The 16889-nt window shown below is 33.8% G+C and overlaps 1 protein-coding gene across 2 annotated transcripts in view; it reads right to left on the bottom strand.

Annotated features, from left to right (window-relative positions):
• Positions 1-1941: 1941 nt before the first annotated feature.
• Positions 1942-16889, bottom strand: part of trpm5 (transient receptor potential cation channel, subfamily M, member 5) — a 32757-nt gene continuing 17809 nt past the window's right edge. The window contains exons 17-26 of one of the 2 annotated variants that reach the window (XM_087259521.1): positions 16612-16873; positions 11384-11502; positions 11169-11301; positions 10912-11086; positions 9425-9593; positions 6508-6686; positions 6088-6220; positions 5873-5945; positions 2786-2876; positions 1942-2632 (exon numbers count right to left, since the gene is read on the bottom strand). In XM_087259521.1, the coding sequence (XP_087115647.1) occupies positions 2520-2632; positions 2786-2876; positions 5873-5945; positions 6088-6220; positions 6508-6686; positions 9425-9593; positions 10912-11086; positions 11169-11301; positions 11384-11502; positions 16612-16873 (1447 nt within the window). In that variant the 3' untranslated portion in view covers positions 1942-2519. Of the gene's footprint in view, positions 2633-2785; positions 2877-5872; positions 5946-6087; positions 6221-6503; positions 6687-9424; positions 9594-10911; positions 11087-11168; positions 11302-11383; positions 11503-16611; positions 16874-16889 lie in introns of both variants that reach the window. The other variant, NM_001128239.1, reaches the window with a different exon arrangement.

Below are 16889 nucleotides of genomic sequence, written 5' to 3'. Positions count from 1 at the left end.
GTAAAGTTTTCCCTCAAGGCTGGTTTTGAGTAAATTTGCTAAGTCAACTGGTTACTGATTCATCAGCTATGGGAACAGCGTTGGTCATTCTTGATAATGAATAATCAGTGTCTAAAATGGTGTAAAACGGTGAGGGTACTCTGAAAGAGGTGAGAAATGGGCATATATTGTATTATTCATAATCTGGATGTTTTTATTTATTTTTTGCTCAATGAAATTAATTGATTGTCCATTAAAGATGTATTTGATTGCATTAAAAGTCACTATATTTTAAATAAACATTGTTCTTTTATCAACATTGTTGATTCAATTTATGAAGCAAACCTGAAATACTTCTTTGGTGAGTGTTATAGATGTTATTCAATATTACTGACCAAAAACTTTTATTTGACAGTGTACAGTTAATGTTAAGCAGTGTGCAGACCAAATTATTATTGAGCTTCTGTGAATTTCTATTTTTACCCCCCAAATATTTCCCAAGTGACATTTAACAGTGCAATGAAAATTGGTGAAAAGTGCAAAGGATTTCTTATAATATTTTTGTTCTGGATAAAGTCGGAATTGTTTTTGCTTGGCTGTAATAATAATCATAAAATTTTTTTAAAAATCAGTTTAGTTTTCTTCAAAAGGCTATTTAACAAAGCAATGCTGTCCAGTGGCTCTTTCCATTGCACTTTTAGTTGCATACTAGTATCTTGCTAAATATCTACTGTAGTAAAATGTTAAGTACTACAATTATGGCAGAGACAAAAGAAATGAGGTGTCAAAATAAATCTCTCGATTAAAAGCACTTGGTAATTAAACAACAGAATGAACATTTCACAGGAAGGCTAAAATAATTTGACAAACTGTTGATGTCTAAATAACTAGGGAAGCTGGATTGTAAAGTTTAAGGGTTTAGTCTGCCTAGTGTTATTTATACAGGTCCTCAAATTGCTCATTCAACCGATGTCATTGATTTTACTATAACAACAAGTGCTGGTAGAAACGGAACAATCTTCATTTTCTGTACAAAATATTTTAACATTTGAATTAGGACTGCACAATATAATCTTTCAGCATAGATATTGCAATGTGTGAGTTCGCAATAGTCACACCGCAGGGATCTGCAATGTAGTTGGGATTATAGTTGACCAGATATTACAGTTAACAATAGTGGAGTCTTGTCATATTTTAACCTTAGAGTGAAAGTTTATTATTTGCATGTGTTTTTAAGACCTGACTGTAAGAATCTGAAGCAAATTTAAGGCATTTGGACACAAAGAATAATTATACATTTTATAATTATTTACTTAATGTAAACGATACAGTGTTATTATTGTTATATGATGATTATTTCATTTCTGCTTCTGAATACTTTTTGACTTCCAAGAAATCATCACAGAATCATCACAGTCTCTTAAACGACAAATGCTTTGCAAGCTCTTCAAGCCATCTGCTGAAATTGCATTGATAACGCAATATATATCGGAGTGAATGAAAATATTGCAATATTTTTCCAATATCGTGCAGCCCTAATATGAATTGGTTGAAGTGCATTGACAAATTATAAACTGAAAAAGAAATCTATATTTTGTATTGCAAATGTTATAGTGAGCATATTTTGAATATGCTCCAAATAAGGCACAAAAACTTTATAAAGCTCAGTCACAAAATATTAATCTGCACATATTGTGTCTCATTTCTTGTCTAAATATTAAAAGTCCTGTGAAGTACGTTGAAATGTGCATTTTCAAGAATTTTGAACTGAAACATGAAAAGAGGGCGGTACATAGCTCCTCCATTTTAATAAAAAAACAGCCAATAGCATTTCATTTTCATCACAGCTCTGCCAGTGAGAGTGGTTGAGATCAAGCGCATCAAGTGAGAAGCCTTTTGAAAAAGGCGGGACATGTAAGATACTAGAGAGCATTTCATTGGTCAGAAGATTTGACAAGAAACTGAAGTTTTATTTATTTTATTTATTCATTTTCCTTTTTCTTAGTCCCTTTATTTATCAGGGTTCGCTACAGCAGAATGAACCACCAACTTGTTCAGCATATGTTTTACACAGTCGATGCCCTTCCAGCTGCAACCCAGTACTGGGGAACACCCAGATTTAGATGAATCAATTCACCTATATCGCATATCTTTGGAATTGTAGGGGAAACCAGAGCACCTGGAGGAAACCCACGCAAACACGGAGAGAACACACAAACTCCAAATGACCCAGCCGGGACTCAAACCAGCGACCTTCTTGCTGTGAGGCGACAGTGCTAAGCCCTGAGCCACAGTGTCACCCCAAAAACTGAAATATGAAAAACATAATTCTTGATCCATTAAGGCGGAAGTGACAAACTACAAGCTTTGGTTGTTTATATCTACAAATTGCAAATTGTCACTGTTTTGGAGCACACTAGTTTACAGATATTCTTACATATCCGAACACACTGATACTAACTAGCTTAAAAAACTTTATTTTAATTCTAAAGGACCTGTAATATCCTATTTCTAGGTTACAAAGAAAATATAGAGGCGGATCAGTGATCAATGAAAGGCAGTTTCTTGTCAGTGCCATATGCTGGATGTCCTGCTGGCTGCTGGCGTTTGGCCCCTTGTGGCTGCTGGTCTCTGGAGCTCCCGGCAATGGACCCTGCCAAACACACAGGAAGTGTAGTGTTTCATTAAGAGGACAATAAACTGTCTGACAATGGAAACAAGACACTCTGGCAGAGTATGAGACTAAATAAAGGAGATAGAGATAAAGTAATGATCTAAGACAAACGCAAAGTAAAGGAAGCCTCACGTGGGGCTTTTGGTGCGTCTCTGTCACACTTCAGAGTACTTTTGTGGAAACATTCAGCAATCCAAGACAAGACCTCTCCACAATACCTCACCTATACAGAGGAAGAGTCAGTTATTCAGTAACATGAGCTTAAACGGCAAATAACAAAACACTCATTCACACACACGCACACACACAGTTTTTTTTTTTAATCAAGCTAATGCTTTAAGATCCACAGATTATTAAGATTAGGATTTACAGATTATTTACAGTTATTATGGGATATAATATGTATCTTTAAAAAAATGAAAGTTATAGTTTACCCACAAATGAAAGTTCTGTCATCATTTACTCAACCTTCACTCGTTTCAAACCTGTTTGACTTTCTTATGTTGAACATTAAAGAAGATGTTTTCAAGAAAGATGGAAACCTGTAACCAGTGACGTTCATAGTAATTGTTTTGTCATACTATGGAAGTGAATGGTTACAGGTTTCTGACATTCTTTAAAATAATGGTGTTCAACAGACTAAAACACTCATAAAGCTTTGGATGGACATGAGGGAAATAGTAAATAGTGAGTACATTTTCATTTTGTGGTAAACTATCCACTTAAGCATTTTTGTTAAGCTGATTTTGGACACAAACACACATGGGACAGCATTATATATTAAAAAAGGTTTTTAAAGAACAATCTATATACTGCTGTCAAAAACATGCTGCTTTTATTGAGCTTTTTCATGAATATATGACATACTTTTGGAGCTGAATCTTGTTGATAGACATGTATACTATATGTATACCTATATTGAGAAATCCTTGCCATATGAAAAATGTAAGTAATCAGAATTAACAATTTAAAAGTGAAAGTTTATGTAAGTAAAATGTATGTACAATTTAGCTTGAATACTTTTCAGTCTAATACCCCAGCAAATGTTTTTTTGTTTAATAGATGTCTAATAGACATCTTAACATTCACAGCTTGGCTAAAACAAGCCTAAACTTGGACTATCAGTGAAAATCTAATAGACATCTAAGAATAGCCCATGTAGCGGCATTTTTGCTCTAAGCCGATATCTCGGGAAGGGTAGAGAATGACACGTGATTCAGTTGTGAAACATTTTCTCATCGTTTATTTTAATCACATATTGTCCCGTCAAATCAGTGAAATAGCTCCATTGTTCCTCGATAGCACCCGTCACCACATACAAACTCACGGTCTGAAAATAGTTTCTCTTATAAAAATTTTAAATTGTTTCCTACTCCCTTACTCCCCCACCTACTACCTGGCTGCCTTAAATCCCAATTTCGACAGAATAAAAGTCCTCATTCACAAAATCAAAAACAATAAAGCAAATACTCCAACATGAATAGTATATAAAAAGGAAATACTCAAACCTGAATCCAATAATTATCAAATGTAAACGTTATAATTATAATAATCATAAAATCCAATCAACCCATTTAATCCAAACATAATTCATTCATTCATTTTCTTGTCAGCTTAGTCCCTTTATTAATCCAGGGTCTCCACAGCGGAATGAACCGCCAACATAATAATAATAATAATAATAATAATAATAATAATAATAATAATAATAATAATAATAAAAGTAAGAAATTGCTTCAATAGCCCCAAACTAGACTAGTCTACAAATAGCCAGATTGACAGACTTTATATGTAGTCATTAATTTCAGTTTATTTGATGACTAGTCTAGTTTTGGCCAGTTCTTAAACATCTATTCGATTTTCACTTACAGCCCAAATTTAGCCTTGTTTTAGCCAAGACAACTCTGTTTTGACGTCTATTAGACATCTATTAGACATATTTTAAAAATAAAAAATGCTTGCTGGGATTTGTGTTGCGTATATGTTTTGTTAGAAATAAACATGAAGGTTTCATATGAGTTGAATATAATCTTATAAAATATATAATCATATAAAATATAATCTTTATCAAATAAGATATTACTTATTGCAAGCTTTTAAATGGAATAGTGCATGATGTTACGAATTAATAAATACTTTCTACTCATCAATGAATCCTAAAAAAAAAACATTAAATGAAAAAAAAAAAAAAAAAATAATAATAATAATTTTCCCAAGGCGTCACGGTGGCCCAGTGGGTAGAACAATCGCCTCACAGCAAGAAGGTCATTTTTTCGAGCCCCCGGCTGGTTCAGTTGGCATTTCTGTGTGGAGTTTGCATGTTCTCCCCGTGTTCCCGTGGGTTTCCTCTGGGTGCTCCGATTACCCCCACAAGTCCAAAGACATGCTCTATAGGTGAATTGGGTAAGCTAATTTGTCTGTAGTGTATGAGTGTGTATGCAAGATTTTATATGTGTTTCCCAGTGATGTGTTGCAGCTGGAAGGGCATCCACTCCGTAAAACATATGCTGGATAAGTTGGCGGTTCATTATGTTGTGGCAACCCCTGATTGATAAAGGGACTAAGCCAAAAAGAAAATGAATGAATGAATGAATGATAATTTTCCCAATACTGGGTTGCAGCTAAAAGAGCATCTGCTGTGTAAAACATATGCTGGACAAGTTGGCAGTTTATTGTGCTGTGGCCACCTCTTATGAATAAAGAGACTAAGCTGAAGGAAAATGAATGAATAAATTATAAGAATAAGAATTATTATTAATATTATTATTATTATTTGTTGTTCAAATCAGAATATAACAATGATTTTATAAGGATCATGTGACCCCTGAAATGACGCTAAAATTTAGCTTTAAAATATCAGGAATAAATGACTTTTTTTGTACTTTGGATCAATGTAGGTTTGGTGAGTTGAATAGAAAAAAAGACATAAAAATTGTACTGTCCTAAAACTTTTGATGAGGTGTTTTTCCTGTGGTTCGTTTATCATTTATGAATTTTATATAATAACAATCCTTTAGGTTGAAAATGGATCCAGAACAAGGACAAAAAACAATACATATTAAATGAGTTATGAGTGATTTTATCTGTATTGTTCCTCTGTGCCATAATTGTTATAATAACAGTGTGACTGTGAACTCTGCTATTGTTTAAAATGTAGAACTGTTTTATTATTTATCTCCATTAATATAATTATCATTAAGATCAACTATTTCTCTTCACCTCAGTCTCCACTGTTGCCATTCGCTTTTCTTGGTCCTTAAAACCCCCAACCATCCTCAGCAAAGTCTGTACCCTAAGCAACACACCAAAAATAGGTTAAAAGCGGATACACATGCAGTCATTCGCATGGATTTGGACTTAATACTCATGAAACAAACCTCAACATAAACTAAGATGGGTATTAATTCATCTCATATGAGTGCAGCATTACTCACTTTGAGGAAGTGTATCTGAGTCTCTCTCCGCTGCTCTCTCTGTGCTCATGCTCCAGTTTAGCCAGATAGTTCTCTTTCTGCACCGTCTCCCATGTCATGAGCTTCTGGTCCAGGCCAGACGGCAGTTCCCTCTCTATCCACCACAACAACAAAAGAGGAACTAAGATTTGACGCTGTTTCTTTAAATATCACATTTGCTTTACCTGCCACGTGTCCTTAATTGACCTCACTTATCATTGAGTTCTTGTGAAAACAATATGAAAAATAGCTCTGCATGATGAACTATATATATATATATATATATATATATATATATATATATATATATATATATATATATATATATATATATATATATATATATATATATATATATAAAATCTAACAGAGAAGTGCTCAGGCAGTGTAAAGTCTACTTGCCCAGCAGATCCTGTGTGTTTTCTGTCTTTTTGATGAAGCTGAGGAGAGCCTGTGTGATGTGGCTGATGATGATGAAAGGTGGTGCTAGTGCCGGGCGGCTGTGGTATTCAACAATTAAGTTGTAGCGCTGAAACTTCCAGAAGATATCTGCATTCTCCTGCACCACTTGGAACGTGTAGCTGTGAAGAGGGGTGACAAGATGATTAGTTACATTTTCCTTTTTTAATGAAAGGTATATGATTGCTTGTGATTTCACATTTTTGTTAGAGTGCAATGAGACTTCTTCCTTGATCCAAACTGCTCAATTTTACATAAACACACCCCCTGGAATAATGTTTCAGATAAAAAAACGTTAAAGGGGATGTATCATGCTCATTTTGCCTAATGTCAAATTAATCTTGAAAACCTACAGTATAGAGTGGTACTGCATGTTAAACATTTTCTTTATTGTATTTTGACATGAGTACAAATTATAACTTTATGTATACTTTTTTTTCTTTTAAACAAAAAGTTAACATCATGTTAATATATGAATAAAAATAAAAAAAAACAGAGAAGAGTGGGGGAAAGAGCAAAAGAAAGAAAAAAACAATTAAATTGGGGGGATTTGAGGTGTTTCAATCAGCGTTCAATCACTGGTCTTTTGTTAAAGTACTCAATAAATGGATTCCATATAACATGGAAATTCTTAGTTTTATTTTTGCGTTATAGCCTCTCAAGTTGCAGGCAAGACATTAGATTTTTATTATTGTGGAGCAACAGGAAGGATCTTTTCATTTCAAATTCTGTAAAACCAATCTACATGCCAAAAGGGTTATACATTTAAACACTGTACATTTACTTTTAGATGATTTTGCATCATCACTGACACAAAAATATAGCTAAAATAGGCCCAGGGTTTGCTAGTTTTCCCACGACTTCTGATATTAATTGAAAAAAAAAAAACAAAATCCAATGTCGCAGACATTTTAATATACAGTTGAAGTCAGAATTATTAGCCCCCTGAATTTATTAGCCCCTAAATTTTTTCCCCAATTTTAGTTTAACGGAGAGAAGATTTTTTTAAACATAGTTTTAATAATTCATTTCTAGTAACTGATTTATTTTATCTTTGCCATGATGACAGTACATAATATTTGACTAGATATTTTTCAAGATACTTCTATACAGCTTAAAGTGACATTTAAAGGTTTTACTAGGTTAATTAGGTTAACTAGGCAGGTTAGGGTAATAAGGCAAGTTATTGTAAAAACGATGGTTTGTTCTGTAGACTATTGAAAAAATATAGCTTAAAGGGGCTAATAATTTTGTAATTTTGCTAACAATCAGCTAAACAATTAAAAAAAATAAAACTGCTATTATTCTAGCTGAAATAAAACAAATAAGACTTTCTCCAGAAGAACTCACTACAACGTTTACGCTGTTCTTCTCTCGGTTAAACAGCCACTTGCTTTGCAATTTAGAAGAAGTTGATGAACTGATGTGTTGTAAATCCAGTAGCTATAATCTCCAAATCAGTGCATGGTGCTGTGCCATGTCATATCATAAACCAGACATTTCACCATGAAAATATAAAAGTGATGCATTCTAATTAAATCCCAAAAGGGTCTCAGTGGAAATATTGAAAACTTATGTTTGAAATTTCGGAAGGATCACGTGCCTATGGCTGGTCCCGCATTAGCTAACACAATACACCAATCAGCTGAATCCCAAGTCACCATAAATAACCAGAGTTTCTCACCCCAGTTATCTTTGTCTTAAAGAATCCCCCTTTACACCCCTACTCCCTCTCCTTTTTCTAGATAGGGCAGCATGGCGGCTTAGTGGTTAGCACTGTTGCCTCACAGCAACAATGTCACTGGTTCAAGTCTTTACCATGGCCAGTCAAAGTTTTTGTGTAGAGTTTAGATGTCCTTCCTGTGCTTGCGTGGGTTTCCCCCAGGTTCCCTGGTTTTCTTCCACCGTCCAAAGGCATGCGACATAAGTGAATTTACTAATCCAAAGTAGCACCATGGATAAACCTAAGTTAGCAGTACATCTCTCTTAGCAATTCCTAACTAGTCATTGGCCATAAAAAGCAGGGGAGTTCTCGAGATCTACCTGAGCTCAAACTCCCCTCTCACCCTGCAGATAGGAGGGAGCCCTGGGCTCGAGGATCTTCTGAGCTCGGGGCTCTCTTGGGACAGCATGCCAAATAGGCTTTATAATCAATCATCAGCTAAGTGTGAACTCTTGAAATTAACTACGGCTAAACAAGCATTCTGGGGACTCTAGCTGGTCACTTATATGGTTTTCTGGGAGAAGTCACTATTGGAAGTGCAGAAAGGTTTTCTGCCCTTTGTTTTGTAATTAAGACCCAGACTCGAAACAAAACAAAAAAAAAAAATGTGAAACTAGATACGAACCCGAAAAAAGACATTGAAACAGAAATAGTATGTTACTTTTAAATCATATTTTAAAACTTTACCTATCTTAAGCATGATGGTCCAACACCGTAAGTGTAAATAATTCTGAATGCATGAAATAGCATTAGACCCCTTTTAACTAAGTGGTCAGTGAATCAGAACACATAGGCCAGCTGTCCAACCAGAGCCCACTGCATATTTCTGAGGAAGGGGTTTCACAGAGCCAGGAAGTCAACAAAGCTTTTAAGGATAACAGAAGCTGCAGTGTAATATAGCATTTATGAAAAAAAATAAAATCAAAAAGCATAAACATGTTACAGTATGTATCTCATATACACAATCAAGCCTTTAACAATACCTAATCGATCACATATTTACAAGAATGATTCTGTACAACTGAATAAAGCCAAAAACAAAGTACCCATCTCTATTGGAATCATTCTTTTTAACCCATACTTTAGTTTTCCTCACTAAAACATCTCTCAACATTAGGCTTTGGTTTAAGTTCTGACCTAAACATGGCAATCAGAAGGTTGAGCAGCAGTACATTTGTGACCAGCAAATAGATGACGAGCAGCAGAATGACCAGCCAGTTGGCATATATGTTTGGGCACGGTGGCAGAGTGCCTAATATAATCTCCTGCACGTCAGTAGTGCAGTTATCATCTGGCATTTTTGCAGCTGTAAAGAGACATGGAGAAAAACAGTCAGTAACAAAATTCAATAGCTCCATCTAGTGCTCAAGACTATTGACAACAAATTCATTTTAATGAAATAGCAAATATTGACAGATAATCTGAACTCTGACTAAACAGAAACTCATTGAGCATAAAATGAGCATAACCACTGAACTGATACCCAGTGCAAACTCTTTGCTGGGGTTTGATTTAAACCTGTTTTCTTTATTTTACTGTTTTAAAATGTTTTTTGAAATTCATTTATTGGTATAAAGTTGAAAAGTCATACTGTTATTAATCAATCATGTTCATTTTTGGAAATATATACACATTTCAAATCCACAAATTTCAAGACATATTTGATAGTAAACACACTGTTGAACGCCTTTTAGGAGTTTTTTAAGTATACCATGCTTCCATCATGCTTCCATAATTGCCTAAATTCACATTTTAATTTATTTTATTTTAATATGATTTAATTTTCTCTGTCCACTTTAGTTAATTTCATACTACCTCAATAACATTCAGGTCAGGACCTTGTTAAGGCCAGTTCATAACTCTCTGAGTTTTATCAGATGTTTTTTCTTCTCCAATATGATACATAATAGCACAAGTTCCTTTACCTACAAAAGGTGAGCAAATTTAAAAATCTGAATGGCAATTACAGTCTTGTTGTTTTGGTACAATGCAGTGAAGTTTAAACTGTTAGGTGTGCTTTCTCACACATTTTAAGTCAGTAAGAAGAGAGTAGATGTTTTTAAGGCTGCTTAAAACATTCTTCCACAGAATGTATACAAAGCAATTCAGTTGCTTTTTACAACCTCTGGAAGAGATCATAAGAGGTCACATGACATCCCCTATATATTATATAATTGCAGGTTAACTATGTTATTTATAATAACTTTATCTGTTAAAAGCTTTTAGGTACTGATAAATTAGTTAACGTTATTAGTAACTAATAAAGTTATGAAAACTAATAACCTTAACTTTTCTGATATTGGTTGTAATGCAAAAATGTGCACCTTTTGAAAAACAAAAAGCACCTTTGCTTTTAAACAATAATTATTGTGGAAAGCGCTATACAAATAAACTTTAATTGAATTCAATAATATAATTTAATATAATTTAATATAATATAATATAATATAATATAATATAATATAATATAATATAATATAATATAATATAATATAATATAATATAATATAATATAATATAATATAATAATACTATGTTATGTTTCTTATAGCATCATATAAATAGTATTGTGCATAACCTATTTTTTGCAAACAGAGAGCTACAGTGTACTAAATAAAGTGTACCATCTATTTCCTCCAAAGGAATCTGTCCAAATATATGGAGATATGGGCGGTACAGCGCCCTGCGGAAGACCCAATCAATGCGCGGGTCATTGGGGTGGAGAAGGGCCTGTGTCGTCACTCCATACGCTATCAGCCAAACACTCAGGAAGAAGAGGAAGAAGAACACATCCTTGATCTGTTAAACAATGAAATGAGGTTAGATGGATGTTGTGTTCCCTAACTATAATGGTTACAAAAATGATGGTGTTGGGATTTACCATTCTCTCAACAATGATTATTTTGGGTCCCAGCTGTTTATGGATGGCAAAAATGTGAATGAGTCTTAGGGTGAAAACCATGAAGTCCAAGGCAAGAACAGTGCGACCAGCCTCATATGTACTCATGGCCATCCTTCAAATGGAAAGAAACCAGTTTAAGTCCAGCGTTACTCTTAAAACTGCTCATACAGTTGGCTTATATGTGATAATAATACCTGCATGACAATCCCACCACAAAGAGGGAGATGGCCACCATGTCACATTTGTTCCAGTTGTCCTCCACATACAGTTTCATCTTCTTCAGAATACTCATGTCCTCATCCGTGAAGAAACTCTGCACATCAGAGATTTACATTTAGTCACTTAGCAGATGCTTTTGTCCAAAGCGATTTACAATTGAAGAGGTATTCAGTGACTCAACAAGAAGAGGCAATGCAGTCAAGGAGTGCTACCAAGTAACTTGTAAGTGCTCAGAGAATTTAGTGCAAGAGTAACAGTGCTAGAGTTCCGTGAACAGTTCCTGTTTGTCGTCAAACTATTTCACAACTGTAACAAGATGCGATTCAGTCATAACTAATGTTAACACAGCTGTCAATAAAAATAATTCTAGATTGTTAGAAGCTCTGGAAATTAAAAATCTAAAACAGGAAATACATTAGGACCATTGTTATTCTTTACATCCCTCAAAAAGGTCTATTAGCATTAGCTTTGTTACAACAAAAGATGCACTAATTGAAATGCTCAATGTTTATTCCTTTACAGGCCCTGCTGAACTAGTTCGGCATCTCTGTTATTGAATCTGTCCTCGCCTCATCCATATCTGTCAGACATGACATATTGAATATCAGCACGCATAAATCCACACCTGTGCACATTAGACACACTATAAAAGGCTCATTGACTGCCATTTACTTTCCTTTCAGGACTCTAGCACAATGATGTTTCTGAAGCTTCTGAAGCCACTGACTTTGGTCGCATTTCAGCACAAAGTTAGCTCACAAAACTGAAATCAGACAGACTACGGAGGCATCACACAAGTTTTATTAATGATTTAGAGAGAGTAAAGAGACAGTTTACCCAACAATTAAAAAAATAAATTATATTCTGCCATCATTTACTCATCCTCCACTTGTTCCAAAACTGTTTGAGTTTCTTTCTTCTGTTGAACACAAAGGAAGATAACCACTTGAGTGTGAGTAAATGTTAAGTCATAACTAAACGAATATATATATATATATATATATATATATATATATATATATATATATATATATATATATATATATATATATAGATAGATATATATATATAGATATATATATAGATATACATATATAGATATATATGAGTGTGTTTTTTTAAAGGGGCTAATAAATATTCACACACACACACACACACACACACACACACACACACACACACACACACACACACACACACACACACACACACACACACACACACACACACACACACACACACACACGTATATATATTTTTTTTTTATTTTATTAAATTTTTTTCTTGTTAGAAATGACATTCACACAGCTGTATATAAGACACCATTATAGTAAAACCTCTGCATATTTCTGATCTAATGCATATGGCAAATTCTATGCTCTCCAGCCCTCATTTCTGAAACTTTGTATTGCTTTTTTCCCACACAAATTTCTCAACTTTGGATGTGAATGGTGCAACAGACACTTTATACTTCACTTTAACCTCATGTCTAGACGATATTCACTAGATCAGCATGTTCTACCCCCTCTATGCCCTTTATACAATGCCCTTTGTGAACACTGGACTGAACTCAGGGCAGCAGAGAAAAAAGAAAGCCACAAATCTAAAGACCCAACTGACCCAAGTATGAATCAGTCTCTGCGTATAATGTTTTCTGTCAAGGTCAGCTGTACAAGATCAATAGCACTTCAGATACTGTAAAACACTTGGTTAAACAGAGAAACAAAAGTTCACCTGCTGCCTTAAAGTGGGAGTCAAGTCAACTTAGAGAAATCCTTTGTTTCATATTAGAATATTGAGTTTTCCAACTTAACTTAAGATCATATATTGTTCCAACATCAGTGTCTGGGTTACTGTTACATAATCAGTTCACGGAAACTAAATTTTGCTCATAAAAATATCAACTGGTCTGCTAAACATATTAAATTTTTATTGTTACAATTTCTATTTTGTACAAAATTTAACACTGATCCAAAACTACAACTCACTTTAGTTACAGCCCTAGATGAAATCAGCTAATAAAACACATTAAATATCCTACAAACTCACCAACAAATCATTTAATAACTCTACAAATAGCATCAATAACTTCACCTATGTTACTAAATCTATTTCATCTTAATTTCTATCACTGGTCACATCTATTGAATTAACTAAAAGTTTGAATTCATTTTCCAGCTCTGGGTTGCGGCTGATAGGGCATCCGCTGCTTAAGATATGCACCAGAATAGTTGGTGGTCCGCTGTGACAGAATGAATGAGTTTTTTATGTTTTTTGTTTATTGAGAACACTTTTCAGAAGCCACCACTACAATGACATGTGGTTCAGTAATTCTAAAAAATGCCATTATAAAATATCTAATTATCAAGGAATACAATTTTCAATTAATTAATTTTCAATATTTATAAAGAAAGAAAACTTGCGAAAAGTTTCAAGAGAATTTGAGAAGAAACAAAAAATTTAATTTGTGACTGAATCACACAAAGAGTGCTTCTTTTATAATCTTTTATGTAATCTTTTATAATCTTCTTTATAATTCCTAAAGTTAGTCAGTCAGTTAAGTCTAAAAATAATGATACATGCTATATTTAAGGAGGGTAAAATTTGTATTTCCAATGTTTCCATTAAAATGTATTTTGCATGTTACTTACTTACTTACTCCCACGGCCCTTTTTAAATGGAAGTTAATATTTAGCCGCACCATGTTGATGTTTCATAACATCGAATTTTTTACGAGGTGGGTTGTTAGCCCAATGCTCAACCTCCTGGAGGACCAGGACATACACACATACACTACAGTCAATTTAGCTTACCCAATTCACCTATATCGCATGTCTTTGGACTGTGGGGGAAAACCGGAGCACCTGGAACATGCAAACTCCACACAGAAATTTTGGTAATGCTTTCTTTTACAACCTGCAAAGTACATCGTAAATTCAATATACTTACGTGGTACTTTGCTTGTTGCATATGTGGTTGTTACCCACATAATACCCAAGCATTTCAGTTTGTTCCATTATACCTACACATTTATTATTTGTACTTACTCTATAAGTACAGAAAAGTACTCTGTTATTTCACTGTACTTACGCGGTACTTTTGCGGGTTGTAAAAGAGTTACCAAAATTTTGTATGTAACCGATGCTAATAAAATTAATCAAACTCTAATTAATAAATACATTGTCTTGCCTTGCCTTTACCTTTACTGCATGAACTCCGAATTACTTTTTTCTCCCTCCTGGTTGTCATCGATGAAGTAATGTACCAACATGCTATTTTGTTTTAAGGTATTTTACTAAATATTTCAAATATAAAAAAAATAAGATCATAAATATAAAATATAAAAATATAGATTTTTTTTACATTTTATTTTTATGTTGCAAACTTTTTATTGATTTTTATTACCACAGCCCTTCCCAACCCCATTTTTTTTATTCCAAGCCAGGGTGTCTGCATGTTCATTAACCCTTCAACAAATTTTTGTTGCCACTGTTTGTTTAGTAGCTTGGGCACATTGGATATTTTAATGAGAAATTGCATTTGCTCAAAGAATTTCGGATAAATAATACTCCACTCTGCATGTGGGAGTTCATGGCGTATTTACTGTGTACTGTATGTATTTTCATGCACTGTGTTGTACTATATTGTGCATATTGCATCGTACCATACTGCATGTAACATTGGCTTTAATACTGTATTTTTATGATGTAGTTTTATGTCGTGCTTAAAGTCACAAACTATTAGACATTTGAAAAGTACTTCAAATATACATTTAATAAAAAACTTAAATATTGAATATAAATACATTTATGTGTGAATCAAGACATATTTAAATATAGAAAATGAACACATTATTACTAACATTTTTACATCTCATTAAATGTGTTACTTTGATTCAGCTCACATTAGAATTCATATGGAATGTTTTATAGCAAATCATGGTGAAACAATAACTTCCAAATCATGTGTTGTTCTGACTTCATATAGTACATGCAACACTTATTTTTAAAAAAATAATGTATTTATTCATGTTTTGTTCAAATTTCTTAATCATAATTAAACATTTAAAATAATAATAATATTTTTAAAAGATTTACGATTTTTTTAGATTTCAGAATCTAGATGTACTTTTTGTAAATACGTTTTATTTATTAAATTTGTAATTTCAATATGTGATTTTTGTTTGTTTTTTCATTCTGTATTTTATTTAAGGTTTATTTTAATTAATGAAGGTTTAGTTGACAATAACGATACTTAACATATTATGAATCCTAAAATTAACCTTCCCCAAGCCTGCAATCTTTTTTGCAGAGAGAGAGAGAGAGAGAGAGAGAGAGAGAGAGAGAGAGAGAGAGAGAGAGAGAGAACCGTACAAAACTTTGTAAACATACAAATAAACATAATTTAAAAAATAACTACACACATACAGTTGAGGTCAGAATTAAATGTCCTGCTGTTAAATTTTAATTAATTCATAATTTTTCCTTTGGCTTAGTCCTTTTATTCATCATCAGGATGAATCGCCACAGTGGAATGAATCGCGAACTTCCAGCCAACATCCAGCATATTTTTTACACAGCAGATGCCCTTCCAGCTGCTAAACAGTAATAGGAAACATCCATACATACTCATACACTATGGCCAATTGAGCTTATTCAATTCACCTATAGTGCATGTGTTGGGAAACCAGAGCACCCGGATGAAACCCATGCCAAGACGGAGAGAACATGCTCAACTCCACACAGAAATACCAAGTGACCCAGCTGGGACTCGTACCAGCGACCTTCTTACTGTGAGGCGACAGTGCTAGCCACTGAGCCACTGTGTTGCCCCTAAATTTTAATTGTTTTATATTTTTTATATTAATTTAAGATTTTTTAACTCATTTCTAAACATAATAGTTTTAATACCTCTTTTCTAATAACTGATTTATTTAATTTTTATGTAGACAATCTAAAAAAAATCTTAAAGGGGCTAATAATATTGACCTTAAAAATGTTTCTTAAAAAGTTAAAAACTGCTTTATTTGTAGCTAAAATAAAACAAATAAGACTTTCCCCAAAATAAATAATATTGTAGGAAATACTGTGAAAAAATGCCTTGCTCTGTTAAACATCATTTGTGAAATTCACAGGAGTGTGAATAATTTTACTTCATATATATATATATATAAAAAAAATAGATCACTGACATTTAGTCCTACCTGTCTGATTTCCTCCAACACCAGGGTAAAGACCCAGAAGTAGAGGATGATCTCAGCTGCAGAGGGGCCATACGGTGGTGGAGGCCTGAAGTCCAAAAGCAGCACGTAACTGAACAGAATGAGGAAAGCAAAGTACATGATGACGTTTCCCATGAACACGGTGACTGGAGCGCTCCAGAAACGGTTCCAGCGGCGCAGAACCACACGGATGAAGGTTGCGCTGCAGCTGCGAGCAGCAGTTTCAGCACTACCTTCCCCAGCACTGAGGAAAAAAAGAT

This window comes from Danio rerio, chromosome 7 (assembly GCF_052040795.2).
Source record: "Danio rerio strain M-AB ecotype USA chromosome 7, GRCz13ab, whole genome shotgun sequence".
Classification (NCBI taxonomy): Eukaryota; Metazoa; Chordata; class Actinopteri; order Cypriniformes; family Danionidae; genus Danio; species Danio rerio.
The sequence above is the reverse complement of the archived record's forward strand: the minus strand, read 5'-3'. Positions and strand labels throughout refer to the sequence as shown.